This window comes from Perognathus longimembris, chromosome 8 (genome assembly GCF_023159225.1).
Source record: "Perognathus longimembris pacificus isolate PPM17 chromosome 8, ASM2315922v1, whole genome shotgun sequence".
Taxonomy (NCBI): domain Eukaryota; kingdom Metazoa; phylum Chordata; class Mammalia; order Rodentia; family Heteromyidae; genus Perognathus; species Perognathus longimembris.
In genome coordinates this window covers 27,935,623-27,962,021 of record NC_063168.1, presented here as the reverse complement: position 1 = coordinate 27,962,021, position 26,399 = coordinate 27,935,623, and the positions used below count along the sequence as shown (strand labels likewise).

Sequence of the window (26,399 nt, the reverse complement as noted above, 5' to 3'; positions counted from 1 at the left end):
ACTTTGTACTTGTTCAAAACCAGTCTCACAATAATTTTCTCATGGCATAAAGGACTGAAACACAGATTTTAGGGCACTCTGAGTTCTGTGTGCTTACAGAACTGTCAAGGGCTCAGTACTAGAAATCTACTTTTGGTGAAACATGGGCCTACAGGTTTCTTATAATATAGCACTTCAATTCTACAGAGCATATATTTTATCTCCCTTAACAATAAATTGTCCTTGAGGTTTGAAAAGTAGTTTGAAACTAACAAAAAGTTAGTTTCTTCTTTCCCTTATGCACTGAGAGTCACTCCATTAAGGTCATCTGGCTGAACCCTAAATAGTAAATGCTGAACTTTTTGCTGAACACTATATGTTCTCTCCCTTTCTTTTGGCAGCTTTATAGATCTAAGGCAAAAGACTAAATAAATTCCCCACTCCTATTCCCTGATACCAAGAGCAGAAGATGGGAGGAAATAATCATGATTCTAAGAGTTTGGGGCTCCATTTTCCAGTTTTTTTGGTGTTTTTTTTTGCCAGTCCTGGGGCTTGGACTCAGGGACTGAGCACTATCCCTGGCTTCTTTTTGCTCAAGGCTAGCACTCTGCCACTTGAGCCACAGCGCCACTTCTGGCCATTTTCTATATATGTGGTGCTGGGGAATCAAACCCAGGGCTTCATGTATGTGAGGCAAGCTCTCTTGCCACTAGGCCATATTCCCAGCCCCATTTTCCAGTTTTGGAGCTTGCAATCTAACTAGGCTATTTTATTATTTCTCTTCTTTATGTAGTACAGAGCTTGGATGAGGGCTCTTGGAACAATTCCTGACCTGGCAAGTCACAGGAAACAAGTGAACACACAGGAAATCTGGTTCCTGAAGGATTTAGGAGGAAGAATGGCTAAGAATTCTCAAGGGAAATGGCTAGTCTAATCTATCAGGGAGTTTAGACCAGGCATCAATAGATACATCCTGAAATAAATGAGCAACGGATTAGAAAAGTAAGTAACTTAAGTCACATTTATTGTCAAAGTCCTTTGACATATAAAAAAAGACAATAGCAAAATCCAGAGAGGACACACATCATACCCCTGAGAGGCAGAGTGCTCCAGGGACAAAAGGGGATAGAGATGGATGGAAAGCGGAGACTCAACGTTTTCTAGCTTCAGGAAGTCAGAGAGCACATCTTAATAACTGGTCAGCAAGGATATCTTAGTGTCTGGTTACAGATTCTTTATGAAGCTGTTTACCTGAGAAGAAAGAAACCCAAAAGTTAGATTTCGCATTTTCAGCAGACTATTCAATGGCCTACCCACAATGTCTATATATCCAGCCCCATGAATTTTTTGTGAGGAAGGAAAGGGAAAGCAGGGCTGGAGAAGAAATGTGAGCTGTTCAGAGTCACACAGCACCAGTGGCAAAGCTGGGAATAGAATCCAGAAGTCTCATTTCCCTAGTTTTATAATACCTTAGAGAAGCAAGTCAGCTGGCAAGCACATGTGATAAGTCAATTATTCAGCAATTATTATTAACCCAACATGCTTTAAAGAACAGAGACTATATGTAACTTAAACACAATCTAATAGGCTTTGGAGTGTGAAATGTAATTGGAGATGCAAAGTACAAAATCCAATATAGTAAACTGAAGCAGAGGCCAGATGGATGAAAGCACAACAGAGAAAGAAAACAACAAACAAACAAAACAGAGGAGTTCACGTCCTTCTTACTTACCTTTCTCATGAGTTCTTCTTGTTTGGCTAGTTCTTTAGAAAAATCATCATTGACATCCAACACCAGCACTGGAATGTTCATCAGAGCCTCAAAGTGGAGTCTGTAAGAAGCATAAACATTTGGTGGACAGGAAAAAAAAATAAACAGAGCCAAGTTTCACTTACCAAATTATAATAAGCACAAGAACAGATCTCAATTCATATAGCTTCTCAATGAAACTGCATGTAATCAGCATTAAAAAAAGAAGAAGAGAGCATGGCTCAAATGGTATAGTACTTTCCTGGAAAGTCTGAGGTAATAAATTCAAATCTCACACAGAAAAATGTTCCTGCACACAGGAAAATTCACTGAGCTTTTAGAAATGGAAATGTGGTTCAGTGGTAAAACACTATTCTTGAGTGGAAAAGTTAAGCAGGAATGCCAGGCCCTGAGTTCAAGTACCAATACTGACACCAAAAACAAACAAAATTTTAAATTTACCTGGGGGTTAATGGCTATAATCCTAGCTACTCAGGAGTCTGAGTATCATGGTTCAAAGCCTGCCAGAGCAGATAAATCCAAGAGACTCTTACCTCCAATTAACCAACAAAAAAAGCCAGAAATGGAGGTGTTGCTCAAGTAGTATAGCACGACTTAAGCAAAAACAAACAAACAAAAAAAAAGCGCCAAAGGAGAGCACAAAGCCCTATACTTAAATTCCAATATTTAGTACAAAAACAAAACAACAAAATAACTAAAGCAAAAAGGACTGAGGTGTGACATTAAGTGGGAGCATGCTTGCCTTGTACACACAAGCCTTCAGCACAAACCCTAATATGGTACACATATACATATATATGTATTATGTAGGTATGTATATATGTGTGTATCAACATACAAACTCAATAAGCCAAGTTGATTGAAGCCGATTTCTCCTTAGTTTTGAGACTAATAATGAAGGCCAGAGCTCTAAACATTTTAAGTGGAAAACACAGTAAGCTTGAAGGGAAGGTATGCAGTAACTTGGAATGTCAGCTTAGTGAAATTGATCTTTTCCTAAAAATTTGATTCCTTCATCCTGAGCCAACAATCAAAGCATTAATCTAATATTCAATCTGGGGAAATGTAAAAAACAAAGAGATTAAGAGTATGAGGGTATGAGCAAGTTTACATAGGAGCTGGAGAAATGGAATCTAAGAAAAACTCTCTTGAAACATACAATTAGAATCACAACCCCTTTGTACAACTTTTGTTGTTTTTGTTTTTGATGCTGATCCTGGGGCTTGAACTCATGGCCTAGGTACTGTCCCTGAGCTTTTTTGTTCGTGGCTAGCACTCTACTGCTTGAACTTCAGCTTTACTTTTGGCTTTTTGGTAATTAATTGGAGAGTCTCATGGACTTTTTTGCCCAGGCAGGCTTTGAACCATGATTCTCAGAATTCAGCCTCCTGAATAGCTAGTATTACAGGAATGAACCATTGGTTCATATATATTTATATTTAATTCAAATTTCTGACTTGGAAAATGTACATTTCCAACTTTCTTAGGGCTATATGTTGAACTTCTTTTGATAAAGTGGCTTTAGAAAGCAAGTCTCTGTCTTGCTCTTTTCTCTACTTACTTTGTTTTCTTGTGAACAAGCCAGTCTTCATGTTGCCGATGAAGCTGCTCGAGATAGGCCAGCTGAATTCCTTTCTCTTCCTCCCTGGCCCTCTGGTACAGTCTCTTCAAACAAACCTAAAGAACAAACCCAGGCCCCATTCATTTAGTCTGCTGTTCGGTTAAAACGCAGTTTTAGTGGGTTCTGAAAACCCATACATCTTCATGTCTATCCTGGCACCCCAAGTCATGACCTTGCTTCTGCTGCCTGGCTCTCTTATTCAACTTGAAATTTTACACCATTTTCTCCACTTCCATCTTAAACCCATATTCTTTTTTTTTTTTTTTTTTGCCAGTCCTGGGCCTTGGACTCAGGGCCTGAGCACTGTCCCTGGCTTCTTCTCGCTCAAGGCTAGCACTCTGCCGCTTGAGCCACAGCACCGCTTCTGGCCGTTTTCTGTATATGTGGTGCTGGGGAATCGAACCTAGGGCCTCGTGTATCCGAGGCAGGCACTCTTGCCACTAGGCCATATCCCCAGCCCCTAAACCCATATTCTTGATGCGTTAATGGCAAGCAATATCCACCCATTTGGCCAAGGCTGAAACCCAGGATTACCCTTCTTTCTCTTGATGATATTAGTAAGTCATAAAATTCTCTTTAATCGCTCTAATTTCTTCTCCTCTTACCTCTGCCCTTGTCAAAGGCATTCTGCTTAGCTGTATCCTGCAGGTGGAAGAACATGCAAAGATCCCAGGCCTTAAAGTCAAAGACCTAAGGGTCAATTGGTCTACATCACGTACTAGCTATATACATTCTTTGTGGGCTTCCATTTTTCCCATCTTGAACCCACCCACAGGTTACTGTCAGGACCCACTAAGGTAGGGCACGTGAAGTTCCTCACAAAAGCTGTTCTCCTTTCAATTGCTCCCTTAATGCAGACTTCCATAGTACTGCATAATAAAACAGCATTACTTTCCTAGTTTGAAATACTTTGTTTCCTATAGTTCCTTAGTGAGTATAGCTATAACCATAGGGTTCAAGGAATTAAAAATGGCATGCATGCATATATATATGTATATATGCATGCATATATATGCATGTGTGTGTGCGCATTTAATTTATTTGTGTCTATGTGCTGGTACTAGAGCTTGAACTCAGGGCCTCGCACTCTCCTTTGCTTTTTTTGCTCAAGGCTGATGCTCTATCACTTGAGTCACACTCTAGTTTCAGCTTTTTGCTGGTTAATTGGAGATAAGAATCTCAAGAAGTTATCTGCCTGGCTTTGAACGTTTTCATCAGATCTCAGCTTAAGTAACTAGGATTATACGTATGAACCACTGGTGTCTCTCTCTCTCTCTTTCTTTTTCTTTTTTTTGGCCAGTCCTGGGCCTTGGACTCAGGGCCTGAGCACTGTCCCTGGCTTCTTCCCGCTCAAGGCTAGCACTCTGCCACTTGAGCCACAGCGCCCCTTCTGGCCGTTTTCTGTATACGTGGTGCTGGGGAATCGAACCTAGGGCCTCGTGTATCCGAGGCAGGCACTCTTGCCACTAGGCTATATCCCCAGCCCTCTCTCTCTCTCTTTCTACACACACACACACACACACACACACACACACACACACACACACACACACACGTATATAGATAGATAGATATAGATTTAAAAGTGAGGCTTAACAATGATTTCCTTCCTCTCCTTTGTGGAATTCTATTCTATCCATCTGTAGAAAGTCTGAAGTAGTTCACTGGCTCAGAAAACAGTGTGTCCTTCTTACACAAAACTACTTATCCTATTTGTCCTCAACTTCCTTAGTTCCTCTGCTGGTCTTGCTGCTTCAGTAAGATTTGGCCTCCTTCTTGTAGGACAGGCCAAGCTACTTCACAACTCAAAACCTTTGCTTCAAATGTTTATTTTGCCTGAATTGCCCTTGTTCTTCTTTCTGTTCAGCAAAATGTTATTCAATGTCGTCTGTAATGGAAGTATTGATGAATTAACCTATTGCCTTAGGATTTTCCTCATTCAAATACCTATAAAGGTGAACTATATCCCCAAACATGCTACACAATACTTTCAATGATGTGCCATCTTTGCTGTCTTCTTTTTTTCTCACTGTATTGAAACTATGTAAACTGACTTCTTTCAGGCCTTTATATCCAGCTTCCCAAACTGAAGCTCAGATACAGTTCTCATAGACCACTACTTTCAGTCCTTACCCTTTCTCATCACTGCCTTCCCCTGGCTCAATTAATAACTGCAGTTTCTAATATTTACCTATTCCAAACAACGATACAGTTTACAGAGGCACAGTGATTCATAGGCCCAAATGTATAAGCACTTGCTTATACTACCAAATTGTCTCCTTATAAGTTAACTCATTTAGCTTGGGCACGGTGGGTCACACCTGTTTATCCCAGCTACTTTTTAAATTGGGAAGAATGTCAGTTCAAGAACAGCCTATGCAAAAGTAAAAGCAAGATTCTTTCTCAAAGATAAAATTTAAATAACAAATTGGAGCTGGATACCAGTGGCTCATACCTGTAAATCCTAGCTATTCAAAAGGATGAGATCTGAGAATCGAGTTCAAAGCCAGCACACGCAGGAAAGCCAGTGAGACTCATCTCTAATTAACCACCAAAAAGCCAGAAGTGGAGTGTGACACAAGTGGCAGAGTGCTAGTCTTGAGCAAGAAACTCAAGAGACAGCACTCAGGCCCAAAGTTCAAGTCTCAGGACCAGGACACTGGCGCACTAATGGGGAATCTTTAATTTCTATTTCTTCCTATGTAGGTAACAAGATATTTCTCTCTTCATTTTTCTAGCACCAGGGTTTGAACTCAGGGCCTTGTACTTGCTCAGCTTACATGCCTAGCTAGCTAGGCTTTTTGGTGGTTAATAGGAAATAAGAGTCTCAAGTATTTTTCTGCTTGGCTGGCTTCAAAACCACCATTTTCCAAATCTTACCTTCCTGAGTAGCTAGAATTAAGGCATAAGCCACTTACACATGACTTCTTCCCTCCCCCCCCCCCCCCCCCGATTTCTCCCTACTTTAGCTTGCTCTACTAAATTATATAGCTGCCAAAAAAGAGTGAAAGGGCTTGGGGCTCAAGTGGCAGAACACTTGCTTAGAATACACAAGGCCCTGGGTTTCAACCTCCCAACATATTACTAAAAAAAAAAAGGTTAGCCCATTAATATTCCTACCAGCAAGTAGCTTTAGGATTGCTAGATATAGCAAAGCTATATGATTTTCCTCTCTGAGATTAAAAAAATTGTCTGAATTAGTGATTATATTTTAAAATAATACATCCATGTTTCTAAGTATACCCAGGACAGAGAAATTATTCTTACAGAAGCTATTTATAATTATTCAATCACTGCTTTTAGATAAGCATCTATTAAAATAGACTTACATTTCCCTTTTTTAAACTCTTACTTTGCTTAACAGAGCAAATTCTTTTCCTGTAAAAAGTCTAGATAAACTCCTATTTTGGGCGTATCTTCACAATTCTTACTTCACTGATAAAGTTTAACAAATCATTTTTTAAAAAAAGATCCAATGAAATAGAGCTTTTAGCTTGGGCACACTTCATTTGGTCCTCATAGAGAAGACACACCTGACTGTGAAGACAGTAGAGGTGCAAATAGCATGGAATGGATGCTTTCACCAACCATCTTCCTTACTTAGGAAGAAGAGCCAAGCTGAGTGCTTGAGAGGACACAGGAACTAGATTGTAACTGCTGGTAAGTCTGCCTACCAGGCTTCCCAAGTCCCAAACTCAGGTGACTTGCCAGACACTGTCTGCATGCAGGAACAAGGATGCCTGGCCTTTTCTCTTTTGATTTTTCCCCCACCCACCTGCCCCAAGCTTGGTTTTTACAATTCAAGGGATATCAGGTAGGAAGGAGCCAAAGGCCCTACTGAGGTTCACCTCACATGCTCTCCTCAGGGCTCAGTGCTAGAGTGCTGCACATTAGCATGGGCTTTTATTTAGAGAGAATTTAACTTCTATTTTGTTTTTTCTTTGTATATAGTTACCTTTGAGTCTTACAGTAGAGGTCAGAGTGACTTCAGGGGAAGGATAGAGGCATACCTGGGTCCCCATTTAAACAGTACTAAAATCCCTATCTAATCTCAAACAAACAAGCTATTTTCTTTTCTGTTATTAAGGTATTATTCTTCAGTTCCTCTCATCTCCCCCCAAAAGACTTAACAGACAACCAACAACAATAATCACCACCAACTTCACCATCCTGCCCCTCCTCATAGGTCAATCAGAACGCACACAGAAGAAAAGTGAGGGAAAAATCGCCTGCTTTCCTTATAAGTCCTAGTAAATGAGTTCAACCTCTACTCCCCAGAAACAAGAGCCTATGAGCTAGCCAACTGGGTCGCAATACTAAAATAGGGCTAAACACCACTGCTCTCTGCGCTCTAACATCTCCACCCAGAAAAATCAAGGGCTTGCAGAATGCCATCTCCTAGGTTTCATATGGCCCTAAAATCTAACGTTTTTGTTCAGTTACCTGGGGAGAAGCCTGGAGATAGATGAAGCCATGTATTGAAAGTCGGCTGGCAAACTCCCGCAGGAGGAAAGAATGCCAGTCCTGATAGATATGCCATTCGACGTCACTGAGGGAACCATTCTCAAAAAGATTCTTTGCAAAGATATACCTAGTTGGAAATGAAAGTGGGAGATGGGAGATGGGGGAAGGGAAGTAACAGAAAATGGAATGAAAGACAGAGAAAGAAGCAAAAACAGTCAATAACCAACTTGTTCCATGTCTATCTAAACCACTTAATCTTTCTAGGACCTCATCAATCCTTAGGAAATCTCAATTCTAAACCCATAGCTCCCCTCCTGCACAACACTGCAATGGTAAATAACACCTAGATATAGAAATTAAAATCACAGCTTTCTGGGTGAGTAATTATTCAATGTACAAAAAGGAACATTAGAGAAGAATTCATTGGTCCCCAACAGTTTGCCTTGTTAGAAAGCAGTCAGCAGAGGGTATGTGTAAACTTGCATCCCAGATATTTCCCTATTTTTATATCAAGGCACGCACCAAACAAAAATCAAGTGAATGTACGATAAAGCCAATGCCATATTTAAGGACTAAAAGTTTCTGAATCTCCAACTGCAGAGCCATTCTTTAATTAAAAAATAGAGGGAACTGTTTTTATGTTGTGTTATCATTATGGAACAGGAAATTCATTTCCTACTGACTTCAGTATTACCATTAAGAAAGCAGACTTTCCTGCAAAATACTCTTGCTGGCTTGCTTTCTCTGCTGCTGAGCTTCTAAGTCAGATAAAAGAAGACTAAAGCTGAAAATCAAGCTAGCTTTCCTCCTTGCTTACTTTCACAACAAAAGGAGGATCTAGTAAATTAGGGAAATAGAGCTAAATAGAAACCACAGCTTTAGAAGGGCCAATTCTGCCTTAACCCATCAGTCACCTTGATATAAAACACAATTTACATCCTCAACAATGAGCTTGTTTCTAAGGCAACGCTTAGTAACTGGCCACTTCTGGGAAAATGAAATTCAGAATCTCTATGTATGAATGGCTCAGGGAAAAGACAACTGCAAAGCTGGGAATGCTATCCTTATGAGAGTAGGTTTCAGAGGAACTCTCCAGGTGTGTGCGTGTGTGTGTATGTTTGTATACACGTGCATGTGCACACATGCACCAGTATTGGAGCTGGTAATGTCCCTTAGATTTTTTTTTTTTTTTTGGTCAGTCCTGGGCCTTGGACTCAGGGCCTGAGCACTGTCCCTGGCTTCTTTTTGCTCAGGGCCAGCACTCTGCCACTTGAACCAAAGAGCCACTTCTGGCCATTTTCTGTATATGTGGTGCTGGGGAATTGAACCCAGGGCTTCATGTATAAGAGGCAAGCACTCTTGCCACTAGGCCATATTCCCAGCCCCTCCCTTAGATTTTTTTTGCTCCAGGTTGGCACGCTACCACTTGAACCATTGGAAGCTCTACTTCCAGCTTTCTGATAGCTAAATGGAGATAAGAATTTCATGGATTTTGCTACCTGGCAGGTTTCAAACTGTGATCCTCAGATCACAGCATTCGGGGTAGCTAGGATTACAAGTGTTAGCCGCTGGTGCCTGGCTTCTCATCTGATCCTGGCCGTAGAAGTCACTAGCCATGTCACTTTAGAAGTCACCTAAGTTCTCTCAGCCCACTATTGTGATGACTGCATATTGTACTTAGAAGAATGATCAGCACAGTGTATTTAAAAAAATCTCAGTATTGCAACCACTTTATTGAAAGATATGAAGAAGCTAATTTGGAAACTCCAAAAGTATACTTTCCTAGTCTGGAATAGTTTAGCTACAGTCTAACTGAAGGCATTAAAAAAGGTGACTTTTTAAAACTCAAGTTCTACATTCAAATTTATTTATGCGGGCTGGGAATATGGCCTAGTGGTAGAGTGCCTGCCTCATATACATGAAGCCCTGGGTTCAATTCCTCAGCACCACATATGTATAGAAAAAGCCAGAAGTGGCGCTGTGGCTCAAGTGGTAGAGTGCTAGCATTGAGCAAAAAGAAGCTAGGGACAGTGCTCAGGCCCTGAGTTCAAGCGCCAGGACTGGCAAAACAAACAAACAAATTTATTTATGCTTCTTTATTTCCCCCTTGGTGATGGCATGGATTTTATCTGATCAAAAACTTTGTCATGATTTTTTTAGAAGATTTCATAGAAGTTAATTATTTTCTATCATGTGTTTAATATGTTTTAAATAGATGATTTTAAAAAACTAAACATTACTTTTAACTTCAGGTGTCATATTTAAATTATTTTGATTTATGGTACTACATTTAAATAAAGGATGTTTGATTATTTAACTAGTAAAAAAAAATAAAACTCAAGTTCTAAAAAAATGTTGTCAGCATCTCCATAGATAACTAGAAGATGAAATTAGATCTTTTTTGTTCTTGAGGCAGTGTCTCACTATGTAGTCCAGGCCAGCCTCAAACACTCCTGGCCTTAGCTTCCCAAGTGCTGGGATTACAAGTATGTACCATGAGGGTTGAAAGTATGATCCTATAAAGAAAAACAAGTCTTACAAAAGTGGCCCTATTCTCCTGAGTATGAGTTCTTCTTTCTCCAAACTAGTGATGATGAATGAGAGCAGGTAGAAGAGAAAGGTAGCTGAGCATAGTGGCACACGCACGCCTATGATCCCAGTGTTCCGGAAGCTGAGGTAGGAAAATTATACATTCAAGGCCAGCCTGGGCTACATAAAGAAATCCTGTTTCCCATTCTTCCCCTCCATAAAATGGGTGAGGTTTTGAATACTGAGAGCTGGAGGCAAACCTATAGACTGAATGAAGAGGCTTTGGAGAAGAACAGAATAAAAGGAACATTTGGGTATTCTCTTCTAAAAATCACATGCTGGTGTGTCCTTTAGTTCAATCAGAAAAGAACTAGATTTCTTCCTCCTTGTAATCCACTCCCCTATAACCATGTTTTTCCTTTGGAACACACATTACACATAAATGAGCACATATTCTGAGAACATATCCAGTCTCTTTTGGACTAGTATCCTTAGAGAGAGTCAAGGACTGGATCTGCCTCCTTTTCTGTGTTCACTCCTGATCACAGGAGGTAACCATGAGCTGAAATGGAATCTCTTGAACTCTTTTTGCCTGGGCTGGACTCTAACGGTAATCTTTTGATCACTGCCTCTAAATAGCTAGGATATAGAGTTGAGCCACCATGCCCAGCTATTGATCCTTTTTTATTCTTCAAGAAAGGATATTTAGGAGACTAGAGGCATGACTCAAATGATAGAGTGCCAGCCAGTGAGCAAAAACATGAGGCCCTGAGTTCAAGTCCTAAACCTAGAAAAAGAATAGGAAAACACACACACACACACACACACATACACACACATACACACAATTTTTCAAAGTACCATTTTCTTCTAAGGGCAGTACTAGAGTTTGAACTCTGGGCATACCACTTGAGCTATGCTTTCAGAGCTGCTTTTTGCCTTTTTCTTTTTTAATGGAGTCTCACAGACTTTTTTTTTTTTTTTTCCCTGAGTTAGCTTTACATAGTGATCCTTTGGCTCTTACCCTGAGTAGCTATGATTACAGGCTTGGGACACCAGTGCCTGCCATCAAAGTATAATTTAAATAGCTAGAGCAGTGCAGGGTCTGTACAAGAAAAGAAAACTGCAGAACTAAGTGTGAGGCTTCTAGCTAGCAGCTTGGTGACTTACCTGTCACTGTACACAGACCTCTCAAAGATCTGTACGAGCTTCTCAGCCTGTAAAAGTTTCTCAGGGAAAGGCTCCAGCTGTATTTTCAGGCGGCTCATAAAGGAGTATGTCTGGAATGTGTAGGACCATCGTGTTGGCTCCTGATACATCATGTCCAGCAAGTTTCCAAGACTTGGGGTAGTGCCGTCCTAGAGAGGATGATAAAAGCAGAGAACTTCCTAGAAGATGTATTTATTCCATAATATACTTTACTCTCGTCCTTTCCCCAAAAGGCTTAATATTAAATGCAAGAAGAAACTACAAGGACTGGTGGTATGCTTCCAGTGGTAGAATACTTGCCTAGCAGTAATATGAGGCTAGTTTAATCCCTAGCACTATTTAAAAAAAATGAAGGAATAAAAGTTTCCTTCTTAAAACAACACAGCAAAGAGTACTAGTGGGAGTGAGGAGGGCTACAAAAGGGAGCAACTGAGAATGAATATGGTTGATGTAATTTGCAGTACAAGTACAATGAAGTCTGCTGGGTTTTAAGAAGAAAGAGTGAACCAAGTGCTGGAGGCTTACACCTATAACCCTAACTACTCAGCAAACTGAGGTCTTGGCAAAAGTCAGCCTTGGCAAAAAAGTTACAGAGATTCCATGGCAAATTAATCAGCAAAATGACAAATAGGAAATGTGACTCAAGTAGTGAAGCACTAGCAAGCAAACTGAGCTGAATAAACAGACTGAGATCACACGATCACACACACACACACACACACACACACACACACACACACACACACACACAAACAGTGGCTCATACTTATAAACCTATCTATTCAGGAGGCTAAGATCTGAGGATTGAGGTTCAGAATCAGACTAGATAGACAAATCTGAGAAACCATTATTTCGAATTAACTGCTAGAAGTGGTAAAGTGCCAGCTGTGAGCAAAAAACCCGAGCAAGAGCACAAGACCCTGAGTTCAAGCTCCAGCGTGGGCACAAAGAAAAGGGGGTATGGGATGTGGGACAGAGGAATGATATTGATTGGGATACATTGTATACATATGTGGAAATATCAAAACAAACTCCCCATTATAAAACTAATGTATGCTAATAAAAATATAATTAGATCCTCCAGCTGACTTGAAACCTGAGGAAGAGACTTTCCTGCCTTACTAGACAAAAATCTGACAGAATGAGGCAACATGCTACATTCAGTGTAACAGAAGAGAGCAGAGCGAAACTCATTCATGGACTTGTGGGGTCTGGGGTGGAGGGAATGAACACTCAATGACCACTTAAATTTCTACTTTGATCCAGGTACCAATGACGCATGCCTGTAATCCTAGCTACTCAGAAGGCTGAGATCTGAGGATCTTCTTACAAAGCCACACTGGTCATAAGAGTCTATGAAGACATTTATCTCTAAATAACTAGCAAAAAAGCCAGAAGTGTAGTCAATAGTAGAGTGCTAGCCTTGAGTGAAAAGCCCTGAGTTCAAGACCTAATACCAGCAGTAAGTAAATACAGAGAGAGAGAGAGAGAGAGAGAAAGAGAGAGAGAGAGAGAGAGAGAGAAGTCCACTCTGAATAAAATCCTTCCACTATAACACTATATTGACTTTTTTTCTTTTTTCTTTATACCTCCACTTCCAAGTTTTGATTGTTAATTGGAGATAACAGTTTCATACTCTCCCTGCCTGGGTGGTTTCCAAATGAGACTCTCAGATCTCAGCCTCAGCCTACTGAGTAGCTAGGATTATAAGTGTGAGCCAAGTGTCAAGCCTAGCTTGACTTTCTTTTGAGATTCCATCTATAGCTATTTCTTTCTAAAAGTTTAAGGCAGATTTTTAAAAAAGAAATTGCTCATTTCCAAGTCCAACTAACTGGGCTGGGAATGTGGCTTAGTGGTAGAATGCTTGCCTAGTGTGCACAAAGCTCACATAAACAGTAAAAGCCGGAAGTGGCGCTGTGGCTCAAGAGAGAGAGCACTAGCCTTGAGAAAAATAAGCCAGGGACAATGTCAGGCCCTGAGTCCAAGCCCCAGGACTGGCAAAAAACAAAACAAAACAAAACCAAGTCCAACTAACCAACAAACAAAACCAACAGAATTCCATACCTTTCATAGAAGGGGTATACTATGCTAAAACAAACAATAAAGATTATCCTTCAATCCAGGTACTTTATGAAATGCACATGAAAAAGAATGACTAGGATATAAAGAGTCAGATGGTTAGGCAGAAAGTGTTGTAGAGGGAATCTCAGGAAGCTCCTGGGAAAGTGGCATTTAACTGGGAAGTAAATGGTTTATGGAATGTTAAAAAATGGCAACAGAAATTAGGAAGACAGCACTTCAAGTATAGAGACAAAGATATAGAGGAGGAAAAAAGATTAAAGATTAGATGACAATAAGTAGTCCAAGCTGGCTGAACAGAACACTTGGATTACAAAGGCCCTTTGAAAGGCTTCAGCAGACGCAGTGCACCACTGATCTGAAGCATGTAACACTTTCCTACAATAGAAGCTACCTTTTCTATTCTAAGGCAGAAGACAGTTTTAAACACCAACCACTCAGAAATTATACCACCCACATAAATTTCTAAAAACAAAAATGTCTTGCTGGGTACAAGTGGCTCACACGTATAATCCTAGTTACTCAGCAGATTGAGATCTGAGGATCAAGGTTCAAAGCCAACCCAGGTAAGCTTGTAAATCTCCAATTAACCATAAAAATGAGTTGTGTTGAGGCTCAAGTGTTATAGCACCAGCTGTGAGTGAAAAAGCCCTGAATTCAAGCCCTAGTACTGGCACATACAGACAAAAATTTCTCTAGAATATGTCCCAGACAAGTGGAAAATAAGTAAAAATAAAGAGTGAAGAAGCAGGAAGCAAGGTGTGGTGGCATATGCTATAATTCTATTCAGCATTTGGGAGGTGGAAGCAGGAGGACTACAAATTTGAGTCCAGGCCTGGGATACATAGTGAGATCTTGGTACAAAAACAAAAACAAAAAGAAACCAGTGTCTTTAACTCCCTTATCCTGTGTGGGAAGCAGAAAATGTTTCTCCTCTTTTATTTCTTCTTACTTTACCCCTGTTGTATTAAAATAAATCCTTGCTAAAATGTCAAAAAAAAGGAAAAGAAAATGAAAAAAGGACACACAAGAAATGGGTACATGTGGTGAAAACTGTGGTTACAATAAAATGAGGAGTTAAGTATAAAGCAGCTATTATTAATGTGACTATGTAACTTAATGTCAATTTAAGAACTGTTAGAAAAGAAATGTTCATACTTCAAAAATTCTGTAAGTTCCAATTTCACATAACTTCAATATAACTGAGGATAGAGCCTGGAAAAGATGGTAATAAAAAGTATGAGGTTTTTTTCTGAAGAGACTCCATCATATATATTTTAGGCATGTATATTTTAATTTAAAGATTACCACTGGTACACAAAAACAATAAATTGTCTAAATGATAAAAGGGAGGAAGTAAAAAAATAGAAGTAAAACAAAAAGAATAAAAAAGATAAAAGCAGAAAATAATATGGTATATATAGTCTTAATAAAAGGGGAAAAAATTCCTAAGAAAGCCAGACCATCAAAATGAGCAAAACAATCCTTAACTGGGTTCCAGTCACTGACACCAGTAATCCCAACTACTTAGGAGGATGACATCTGAGGATAGTGGTTTGAAGCCAACCGAAGCAGAAAAGTCCATGAGACGCTTATCTCTAATAAATCACAAAAAAAAACCCAGAAGTAGAGCTTCGGATCAAGTAGTAGAGTATTAGCCTTCAGCAAAAATCACAACAAAACAAAAAACCTCAGAGAAGTTTAGAGCCCTAAATCCCTAACTGGCACACACATAAAAAGGAACCAATTACATTACAAAACATGACATACATAAAAACAAAAGAAAAATATATAAGCAGTATATGGGAGCTAATAATTTTTACATAGAATGAGACCTCAAAAAGCCACTCCTGGAACTGGGAATGTGGCTTAGTGGTAGAGTGCTTGCCTAGCATGCATGAAGCCCTGGTTTCGATTCCTCAGTACCACATAAACAGAAAAAGCCAGAAGTGGTGCTGTGGCTCAAGAGGTAGAGTGCTAGCCTTGAGCCCAGAGAGGCTCAGGGACAGTGCCCAGGCCCGGAGTTCAAGCTCAAGGACCAGGGGAAAAAAAGCCACTCCAGAAAAAAAAAAAAAAAGAGCATAAAAGTCAGAATTCAAAAGCCAGCACTTGGGCTGGGAATGTATTGGCTTAGTGGTAGAATGCTTGCCCAGCATGTATGAAGCCCTGGGTTCAAGTCCTCAGTACCACATAAGCAGAAAAAGACAGAAGTGGCCCTGTGGCTCAAGAGGTAGAATGCTGGCCTTGAGCAAAAGAAGCTCTGGGACAGTGCTCAGGCCCTGAGTTCAAGCCCCAGGACTGGCAAAATAAATAAATAAATAAATAAAAATAAACAAAAGCACACAATTTTTTTAAAAATAGGAAAAAAAAAGAATAGGCAGCCACTAATAATAATAATAATAAAAGGATGATCAAAAAACACTTTCAGGGGCTGGGGATATAGCCTAGTGGCAAGAGTGCCTGCCTCGGATACACGAGGCCCTAGGTTCGATTCCCCAGCACCACATATACAGAAAACGGCCAGAAGCGGCGCTGTGGCTCAAGTGGCAGAGTGCTAGCCTTGAGCGGGAAGAAGCCAGGGACAGTGCTCAGGCCCTGAGTCCAAGGCCCAGAACTGGCCAAAAAAAAAAAAAAAAAAAAAAAAAAACACTTTCAGTCAAAGACATAAATAATATTTTCTCACCTCTCACATTAGCAAGGATGAAAGGAATAATACTTAGTATTAATGACAGTATGAGGAAATTGATATAAATTTCCTGAATGGAAATTTTATACAACATAAAAGTACTAGCAATATACATAAAATTTAGATATCAATATTCTAGTTCTAGATGATTGGAAAAAAATATTAATGTACACAAAAGCCTGACTACTAAACTGGGTGACTCACACGTATAATCCTAGCTACTCAGTGGGCTGAGATCTCAGGACTCTCCACGAGGCTCTCATCTACAATTAACCATCCAAAAAACCAGAAGTGGAGGTGTGGCTTCAATAAAACCAGTCTTGAGTAAAAAAGCTAAGGGGGGCATGTTTTGAGTCCCAATATTGGCATATACACAAAAAATCTAATTATTAAAAAAAGGTTAAGGGCTGGGAATATGGCCTAGTGGTAGAGTACTTGCCTAGCACGCATGAAGCCCTGGGTTCGATTCCTTAGCACCACAGAATAAGCCACAAGTGGCACTGTGGCTCAAGTGTTAGAATGCTAGCCTTAAGCAAAAAATAAGAAAAAAGGTTAAGCCACAAGGATATTCATCGGAACACCTCTTCATAGAGAAAATCGAAAGCTAAATTCTCAAAATACAAGACTTCATAGTTAAATGATAGTATTTTGTATTATGCAATATGCTATAATCATTAAAATGACATTACTGTTGAAGACCTTGTATATCAAGTGACATGCAAAAGGCAGTCAAAATTTTTGTTTTAAGAAAGCAAATGTGAGGGGCTGGGAATATGGCCTACTGGCAAGAGTGCTTGCCTCCCATACATGAAGCCCTGGGTTCAATTCCTCAGCACCACATATATAGAAAAGGCCAGAAGTGGCACTGTGGCTCAAGTGGCAGAGTGCTAGCCTTGAGCAAAAGGAAGCCAGGGACAGTGCTCAGGCCCTGAGTTCAAGCCCCAGGACTGGCAAAAAAAAAAAAAAAAAGCAAATGTGAGCCAAGTGGCTCACACTTGTAATCCTGGCTGTTTAGCTGTGGCTCAAACAAAAAAACTCAGAGACAGTGTCCAGGGCCTGAGTTCAAGCCCCAGGACCAAAAACAAACAAAGAAAAAAAAGCACATATGTGTGTGCTTATACACACACTTATGTAAGCATATATAAATATATGTGGGGGGTTGTTGTTGTTGTTGTTTTTCCCAGTCCTAGGGCTTTAACTCAGGGTCTAGGCATGGGTCGCTAGGCTTCTTTCTGCTCAAGGCTAGCACTGTACCATATAAGCCACAGTACCACTTCTAGCCTTTTCCGTTTATGTAGTACTGAATAATCGAATGGAGGGCTCCATGCATGCTAGGCAAGCACTCTACCATTAAGCCACATTCCCAGCCCCAAAAGGTGAACACTCTTAAAAAGGTAAATAAAAGCTGGATGCCTGTGGCTCATGCTTGTAATTCTGGCTACTCAGGAGGCTGAGCTATGAGGATTATAGTTTGAAGCCAATAAGGGCAGATAAGTTTCTGCAAGAGAAGTTCATGAAGCCTAATGGGGTATACCACTCTCTCAGCTACTCAAGTTTCACATCCAACTGATGTGTTTCCTGTAGAAACCAACTCTATAGATTTTACCATCGAAGCAGGCCTGCCACTGGGAGCCTGTGTGTAAGGTGCACACAAAACACATGGTTCTGAGTATCAGTGGCTCAGGCTCGTAATCCTAGCAACTCAGGAGACTGACATCTGAGGATTGCAGTTCAAAGTCAGCCTGGGCAGGAAAGTCCATGAGACTTTTATCTCCAATTAGCTGCCAAAAAACTGGAAGTGGATCTGTGGCTCAAATGGTAGAGTGCCTAACCTTGAGCACTAGTGCTCAGGGACAGAACCCAGACCCTGGGTTCCTAAGGCTCAAGCCTTAGGATTGGCACAAAAACAAACAAAAAACCCACATGGTTCTTAGTATGGCACGGCTGGCATACAATAAGTATGCACTTTATAAATGTTAGCTGTTATCTCTATTTTGACTCAAAGTATGACAACATGGTATGTAAGGTTCCTTTCCTAAGACTTTGTCATTAATTATTGATTGTGATGGTCAGCTTCACTCATAATAATATGAAAACTTAAGGATAGGAATGACAAAACTCATCTTTAAAGCTAGATATGATTTGAGAAACCACAAAGAAAAGAGGCAAGCACTTATATAGACATCTAAAAACCACAAAAATCAAAACTAAACTTATTCAAACAAGTCATATCCTTTCTGGTGTATATGTGGTCTACTTTCTGGAATGAAGCTATTTTAAACAGGAGACAAGCTGGGCTACTTCATCTCCTCAGAGAAAATTAAATTATTACAATTAGATTACTCACCCATGCCTGCCAACTACCCACCACAACTGGAAACTTACTTTTTGGGTGCCAGCAGCTTGGATATTCTGCCATGTTGCCACAGGTTCTGTAGCAACGTGCCATTCTGGGTAAGTTTTAGTGAGTAACTTCACGAAGGTGGACTTCCCCACAGCTGCAATGCAAACAGCACGTATTGGGATGCTTCCCAAAGCAGACTAAGGAAAAAGGCTGGTACTAAACTCTGCCACTCACACGAATAAGCACCAGATTTTCCAACTTCAAAACTTAGCAGCCTTATCAATTACTCTCAGATTGATGATGGGTCAGGCAGTCACCACAGTATATACAAGCAACAGAAAGAAAAAATTCTGAGGACTGGACTTGCAATTTTGATGGCCAACCTCTCAGAGACAGAGTATTTAGTAGCAGCTGAAAATGCTGGACCATAAAAGGTGGATAAAATCAGTTACATAAATTATAAAGCTTCAGTCACAGTTCCATTGGTTCTATGACAGTGTAAAAATTACAAGTAGAAATGAAAACAATTATGATCCTCATTCATTCAACAAATCTAACACATTTTTATGGAATGCAAAGTGCTCAGGACTGTCCAACCCTGAGGTACAATGGTGAACAAAACACTGAATGGATTTTGTCCTCATAGCACTAGTATGGATGATAGATACTAAAACACACAAATAACAAACTGTGTTAGTGCTAGAAAGGAACAATGGAGAATAACTAATATATTTCAGGAGGTCAGGAAAGGCTCCTTTAAAAAAAGGCCCCAACAAATGAGGTAAGACCCTAACAAATGAAAAGTTAGCCAGGTAAAGGATAGGAGAAGGATAATCCATGAACAGGGATGAGGAAAGGCCTAGAGGAGAGAAAGGACTCAGCAAATGACAAGACACTGAAGTCAGAGGTTGTAGAAGCTAGGAGGGCTACAGCATGAGCATATGAGGGAGAAAAGTGGCTAAGATGGGACGAGGCAAGCAGACAGGCCAGGTCACACAGGGACTTGTAGGTGTGGTAAGAAGTTTGACGTAGAAGGGCAAAGAAAACTCATTGAGAATGGGATTTAGGCAGGGAAATTACCAACACCTGTAAGCCAGGCCTGTAATCCTAGCTATGTGGAAGTTGAAACTGGGAGGATAGAGGGTTGAAGTCAGCCTGGGCAGAAAAGTCTAAGAGACTCTATCTCCAATTAATCAGTAAAATGTCAGACAGGGAGCATAGTTCAAGTAGTAGAGCCTCAGCCATGAGCCAATAAGCTGAGCAAGAATTTAAGGCCAGAAGTTCAAGCTCCAGCACGAAGAAAAGAAAAAGAAAAAAAATCATTAGGTAAGAAAAGATTTGAAGCAGAAGTAGGCAGACCAGTCTGGTTAATAGTAGTTGGACCATAGTGATGACAAGACAATGCAAAGTAGCTGCTTTCAGAAATAACTTATAGGTAGAGTCAACCTAGAGTCAACCACAACACTCAAATTATCTTTTCCCATTTACACCAACCTTTGGCCCATACTCTCCTTGATCTCTGGATATACAGAGCCCTCCAGGTTTCTCCATTTGGACATCCCATAAATACTTCAGTGGATATATTCCCCAAATGAACTTATCATTGTACCCACCAAATTGACCTTCCCACTGTATCCTAGACCTCGGGGGTATGGCAACAATCATCCATTCACTGTCAGAATTTCCTCCTTTGCCAACCCCTAAGTGGCCCTTTGTGGCTACTGACATTTTCCTCATATGACCTTTTCTCTCCATTCACATTTCCATGTTCAAAACCAGGTTCTCATTTCTTCCCTTGCCAACTCAAGCCTGTTCTCTTCAGTGCAACCTCCATTACAGCAACAATGCATATGAAATATGGCTTAAAATCCTTACACTGTTCCTGCCTTCATGATAAAATCCAAACCTGTTAGTATGTATGGTCTGTGAGATACAACAGGTATCCCCTGCGTGTATTTTCTCGTTTTAGTTTTCTTGTACTCCTCTGGACCAAGCTCCATGCAACCATAATCACTGTGCTCTCTCCTGCAAATGTAACGTTGCATTGCTTTCCCATTTGTTCTTCATCTGATCTACTCCTACTCAGTCTTTAAGGTTCTGCTCACATGTACCTCTTGTGCAAGCCTTTCCAAACCAATGCCTCTCAACTAGATTAGTTAACCATACTTTGTACTTGGCTCATATTCCATCACTGCAATTGTACTTGAGTTTCCCCAGGTAGAAGATGGGGTCCTCAGGATAAGAGAACCAAGCCCTAGCCTAAGGTCCTGACAGAACAAATAAAACACATGTTAATTCCAGTTTCCTCTGAAATTGACATTTGTGAAAAACATCCAACATCAAAACAAAAGTGAACATTTGGAGTTTATTTGGAGATCCATCTCCTCTATCAGAAGTAGTCTTTATCAAGTGGAACCCACCCTCTAGAGGAATTCAAATGGAATCCAGAGAAAGAGGCACATCCTTTCAGTTGATTCTAGCAATCACTCACAATTACTGATTAGGCATGCAGATGTTTCATCACATGAGCCCACACATCCAATATGACACTGATTACACATCACTCCAACTTTTCTCTCAATACACAGGATAAGAACAATATGAATGTGTGCATTTTGTACAGTCACGCTCTTCCTAGTCCCCACCTCCAGTCAACATGTGTGCCTAGTCATTTTGCTCAGCCTCTGTGCTTCCCACACATCAGTGGGTAAATGCCTTTCCCTACTAAGCCTAAGGTCCCACCTCCTCCACGAAGTTCAAGATTTCTTTAGTTCATATTCAATTCCTACCACACTGATTAGCTAGCTACCAACTGGTTGAGTTTGTATATTTTCAGAACTCTGCCTGACCTAAGTATACCCTAGCTTAAGTCAATACCTAGATTGCAGGCTGTTCAGTAAGTCTGAAACATGGTCCCTGCTTAAAGGTTAAGAAGCTATTTTAAATAATATGAGAAGATGAAGGCAATGGTTAAGAGTGAATGGTTGTTAGATTTATTATTAAGTTAAAAACAATTATCTGAAGCTGAGTACTGGTGACTCACAACTGTAATCCTAGCTACTTGGGAAGCTAAGATTGGCAGGATAGTGGTTTGAAGCCAGCCTAGGCAGAAAGTTAATGAGACATAGCTGGCAGAGTGGTATGCACCTGCTATCCCAAGCTACACGGGAGACTGAGGATCAGGGTTCCAGGTCAGTTCAAGCAGAGATTCCCATTTCTGGAGGGAAGCTACATGTGGTGACTTACACCTAAAATCCCAGGAACTAAAGGAAGCCTACAGTAGGTGGATCACAGTCCAGGTATATGCAAGACCCTATCCTAAAAAAGTAAATGAGGAGTAGAGGCTCAGCAGTAATGGGCCAGTCTAGCAAGTGTGAGGCTCTGAGTTCAAACCCAGAACTGAAAAAGAGAATTATTTATAAGCTGTTGCAGGAGGAAGGAAAGGACTCTAATGTTAGAAAATGCCAACTTTATCTGTAGTATCAGACACCAATTCATCTAAGGGCAGTCAGGACTCTATGAGAATTCCACTCGTGTGAAATCTAGAATGCCAATACATTAGATGTAATGAGAAACATACATTTTCAGGTACTGGAACATTCACTTCGAAGGCCCAGAGCACCCTATAACCCATTATTTCTAGGCTTCTGGAAAGCCAGTTTAGTCATCAGAAGCCAGCTTCAGCATACAGTGACAATAATCAGTACAAGGTGTCTTAAGTACTGTGTCATCTGTGTTGGCAAGGGCTTGGAGAATCTGAGTAGTTCACCAAAACTCAACGTTTCCTTAACTAACTCCACTGGAACCAAGCTGTGTTAGGTATTACCCACAGATGTGGAATAATTACTTTAAAATAATGCAAAGCTAAATATTTACATTAGAACTAGAGACAGTAACTTTTCCAGTGCTACTATCTGCTGTTTCTTCTTGCTTGGGTGTTTTTGTTTGAAAGTGTTCCCAAGGGTTTCGTGAGAGTGGTAGTATTTGGCTCTCTACTGCCACAGAAGCCTCCTACTAACAAGATCGTGCATGTCTACAGACAGCCTATTTCTTTAGGCAACACTGGTCTCTTATGCCATTATCTCAGATTTAGCCGTTTTGTTAATCAGCCTGTTATCTTTCAACATACTGTTAATTAATATTATAATGTTTGGGAGGCAGATGATCTCAAAAGCAGTATCAAGCTTTCCCTTAGGACTTTGACTATCAGTATACTTCATTTTGTACCATTACTTAAAAAAAAAGGTGGGAAGCCCTTTCTTAGAGACTATTACTTCAACATGTTGAATTTTATTAGTTCCAGAATTGTCATTCCACAAATTGGGCCAGAAAAGTCTGTTGTTAATGTTCATCTTTTCCTAAGCCATGACTTTGTCTTCCTACAAGTTCTTCTATGAATTATAATGCTTGCAATAGTTACATCATGCTAAAAATCTAGGAGTAAAACAACAGCATCTGGTGTAACACTCCAAATAATATATTCTACTATTTTAAGCTTAAGTATACTATCACTTCTAGACATTTTCTTTATTTTTTGCCAGTCCTGGGCATGACCACTAATCCCTCAACCCTCTCATTCAAGGCTAGCACTCTACCACGTAAGCCACAATTTTATTTCCAGGTTTCTTTATGTGACTAATTGGAGGTAAGAGTTCTGCCTGGGATGGCTTCAAACCACAATCCTCAGATCTCAGCCTCCTGAATATCTAGGATTATAGGTATCAGTCATAAGCACCCAGTCATTTTCTTTTCTTAACAAAAAGGAAAACATTAAGGAAAAATCCAATTCTAAAATCCCTCCCCAAGGTCAAACAAATATAAAACTACACATACACACACACATGCATACATTCTTGTATGTGTGTGTGCACACGTGCATGTGTGTATGTGCTGTTCCTGGAGCATGAACTCAGGACATGGGTGCTGTCTCTGAGCTCTTTTGATAAAGGCTAGCTCTCTACCACCTAAGCCATACCTGCACTCCCAACCTTTTAATCTGGTTAGCTGTAGATAAGAGGTTCCCAGACTTTTCTGTTCTGGATGGCTTTGAACTGTGATTCTTTTTTGCCAGTCCTGGGCCTTGGACTCAGGGCCTGAGCACTGGTCCCTGACTTCTTTTTGCTCAAGGCTAGCACTCTGCCACTTGAGCCACAGCGCCACTTCTGGCCGTTTTCTATATATGTGGTGCTGGGAAATCGAACCTGGGGCTTCATGTATACGAGGCAAGCACTCTTGCCACTAGGCCATATTCCCAGCCCTTGAACTGTGATTCTTTTTTTTTTTTTTTTTTTTTTGGCCAGTCCTGGGCCTTGGACTCAGGGCCTGAGCACTGTCCCTGGCTTCTTCCCGCTCAAGGCTAGAACTCTGCCACTTGAGCCACAGCGCCGCTTCTGGCCATTTTCTGTATATGTGGTGCTGGGGAATCGAACCTAGGGCCTCGTGTATTCGAGGCAGGCACTCTTGCCACTAGGCTATATCCCCAGCCCTTGAACTGTGATTCTTAAATTAGCCTTCTGAGTAGTTAGTATTACAGGCGTGAGCCATTGGCATACAGCTAAGACGTATTTTTTTTTTTAAATTCCCCCTAAATTTAGTCTTTATTTCAAGAACTGCATTTGATAGTGCATCAGATCAACAGGTGCTTTTACAGAATAGCTACTAGGTGGTAGGTAATGTAACCAAAATGATGTAGTAGGCTGAGATCTTAGCCCTTATCCCAATCCTAAGATTAAGAACTCAGGATCATAAAGACCCTAAGCCTAAAAGCATTCTGGGAAAACATCAGTCAACAGGCTTAAAACAAATTTAACACATATTTATCTTGGCTTTTTTCTTTTCATAGGAAACTATTTACTGGAGGGAAATAAAAGAGTTCCTTACAGTTCAGAGTATGTTGTAAACTTGGCCATTCAGCATTAAAGAGCCTCACCGATCTGGCATGCTCTTCTCGCCTACTTTGCCTATCTCATGATTCATCCCTCTACTGCCACTCTTTCTGTGAAGCCACCTTGAACTCTCCAGCTCTTTTTTTACTCCTAAACATAGAGTAAATTACTGTCTGCTCTGATATGCCAAGGTATTCTAATTATTTGTTCACATATCATGCATGCTCTCCAGTTAAGATTCAGAACTCACTTTTTGAAGAGACTGTAACTGACTCGCTTTGCATCCTGAGTACCTAGCCAGATATTAAGAATAGAAATGAACGGATGGAATGAAGTCAAACACAGACACCAATATGAAGTGTTATTAATAAATAGGTTTTTTGCTGAGTACTGGTGGCTCATGCCTATAATAGTAACTGCTTAGGAGGATGAGATCTGAGAATCAGTTCAAAGGCAGTGGGGGCACAAAAGTCCAGTTGAGATCTTACCTCCAATTAACCACCCAAAACCAAGTGAAGCTTAAAGGGCAGAGCAATAGAACTTAATCAATAAAGCTCAGGGACAGCACCCAGGCCCTGAGTTCAAGCCCCACTACTGACAAAAAAAGAAATAAACATAATAAATAGGCTCTTTACCTCCAGGATTCTTTGCTTGATTTTTACACTCAATGCAAGTAAAAGACTAAATATTAGTGAGTTAGATAACTAATTTGAATGTTGGATGAAACACGTGATTAGGGAAGCCCTCTATTGCTTTATGTACCATTTCTATATAGAGTGAAGAGAGTAAATAGTTTCCTTTTAGCTTACCGGGTTTTTGAAAATACAAAGAGAACGGTCTCAGATGACTCACTAGTAACTATATTTCATAATGTAATCCTTACTTCAATTTATGTATGTATTCATAAAACAATTGCCTTTGGAAGACAATAACACACTTCAATGATGAACAGTATTTTAAAAAATCTAGGTATTTTATTGTTCAGAGTTTCAGAAGTTCTAGGTATCAAGCTTTTGGCTTTCAATCACACATCACATATGACTTCAGAAGTCATTTTAGATGCCATAGCTGCCATTGCACTGATCCATTTTTCTCCTGTGCTGCTGTTTGAAACTTCAGAATCAGATTAACAGGAGCCAGAATGGCAAGCCTAGGAGAAAGGCCTCTGTAAACACACTGAACTTCATAAAGCCAGGGTTCACTTTCTCCTGCTACAGATTCCCAAATTTGTACTTTCACACTGATTTGTTTTAGGATATTACTTGTGATTAAAGAAAGTTCTAGCACTTGACTTAAAAACACAGTTTGGGGTGAGTGCCAATGGCTCACACCAATAATCCTAGCTACTCAGGAGGCTGACATCTCAGAATCACAATTTGAAATCAGCCAAGGCAGGAGAGTCCATGAAACTCCTAGCTCCAACTAACCACTAAAGAGCCAAAGTGGAGCTGTGACTAGGGAACCAGCCTTGAGTGGAAAAAGCAAAGGGACAGCACCCAGGCCCCGAGTTCAAACCCCCAGTACCTACCAGCACAAAAACAAAACAACAGAAACACCCCACACAGTTTGGGACTGGAGGCATGGCTCAATGATAGAATGCTTGTCTAGGAAGTACAAGGTCCCAAGATCAATCTCTACTACTAACCAATAAACAAAAGAGCTAAGTTTGGTGGTATGTATCTGTAGTCCCAGTTACTCAAAAAACAGGCAGGAGGATTGCTTGAATCATGAGGCCAGCATGAGTAACATAGTTAAGTCTCAAAAACATTTTTTTTTTCCATCCAAAAATCACTTAGTATATTCCCTCTGGGTACCAATGACTTCCACTTGCA

General features: G+C 40.3%; 1 protein-coding gene across 3 annotated transcripts in view; it reads right to left on the bottom strand.

The window, feature by feature from the left end:
- Window positions 1-985: 985 nt before the first annotated feature.
- Window positions 986-26,399, bottom strand: part of Dguok (deoxyguanosine kinase) — a 31,028-nt gene continuing 5,614 nt past the window's right edge. Inside the window, exons 2-7 of one of the 3 annotated variants that reach the window (XM_048352760.1) lie at window positions 18,724-18,836; window positions 11,535-11,722; window positions 7,815-7,962; window positions 3,312-3,427; window positions 1,712-1,811; window positions 986-1,230 (exon numbers count right to left, since the gene is read on the bottom strand). In XM_048352760.1, the coding sequence (XP_048208717.1) occupies window positions 1,204-1,230; window positions 1,712-1,811; window positions 3,312-3,427; window positions 7,815-7,962; window positions 11,535-11,722; window positions 18,724-18,836 (692 nt within the window). In that variant the 3' untranslated portion in view covers window positions 986-1,203. The remainder of the gene's footprint in view (window positions 1,231-1,711; window positions 1,812-3,311; window positions 3,428-7,814; window positions 7,963-11,534; window positions 11,723-18,723; window positions 18,837-26,399) is intronic. The other 2 variants (XM_048352761.1, XM_048352762.1) reach the window with 2 other exon arrangements.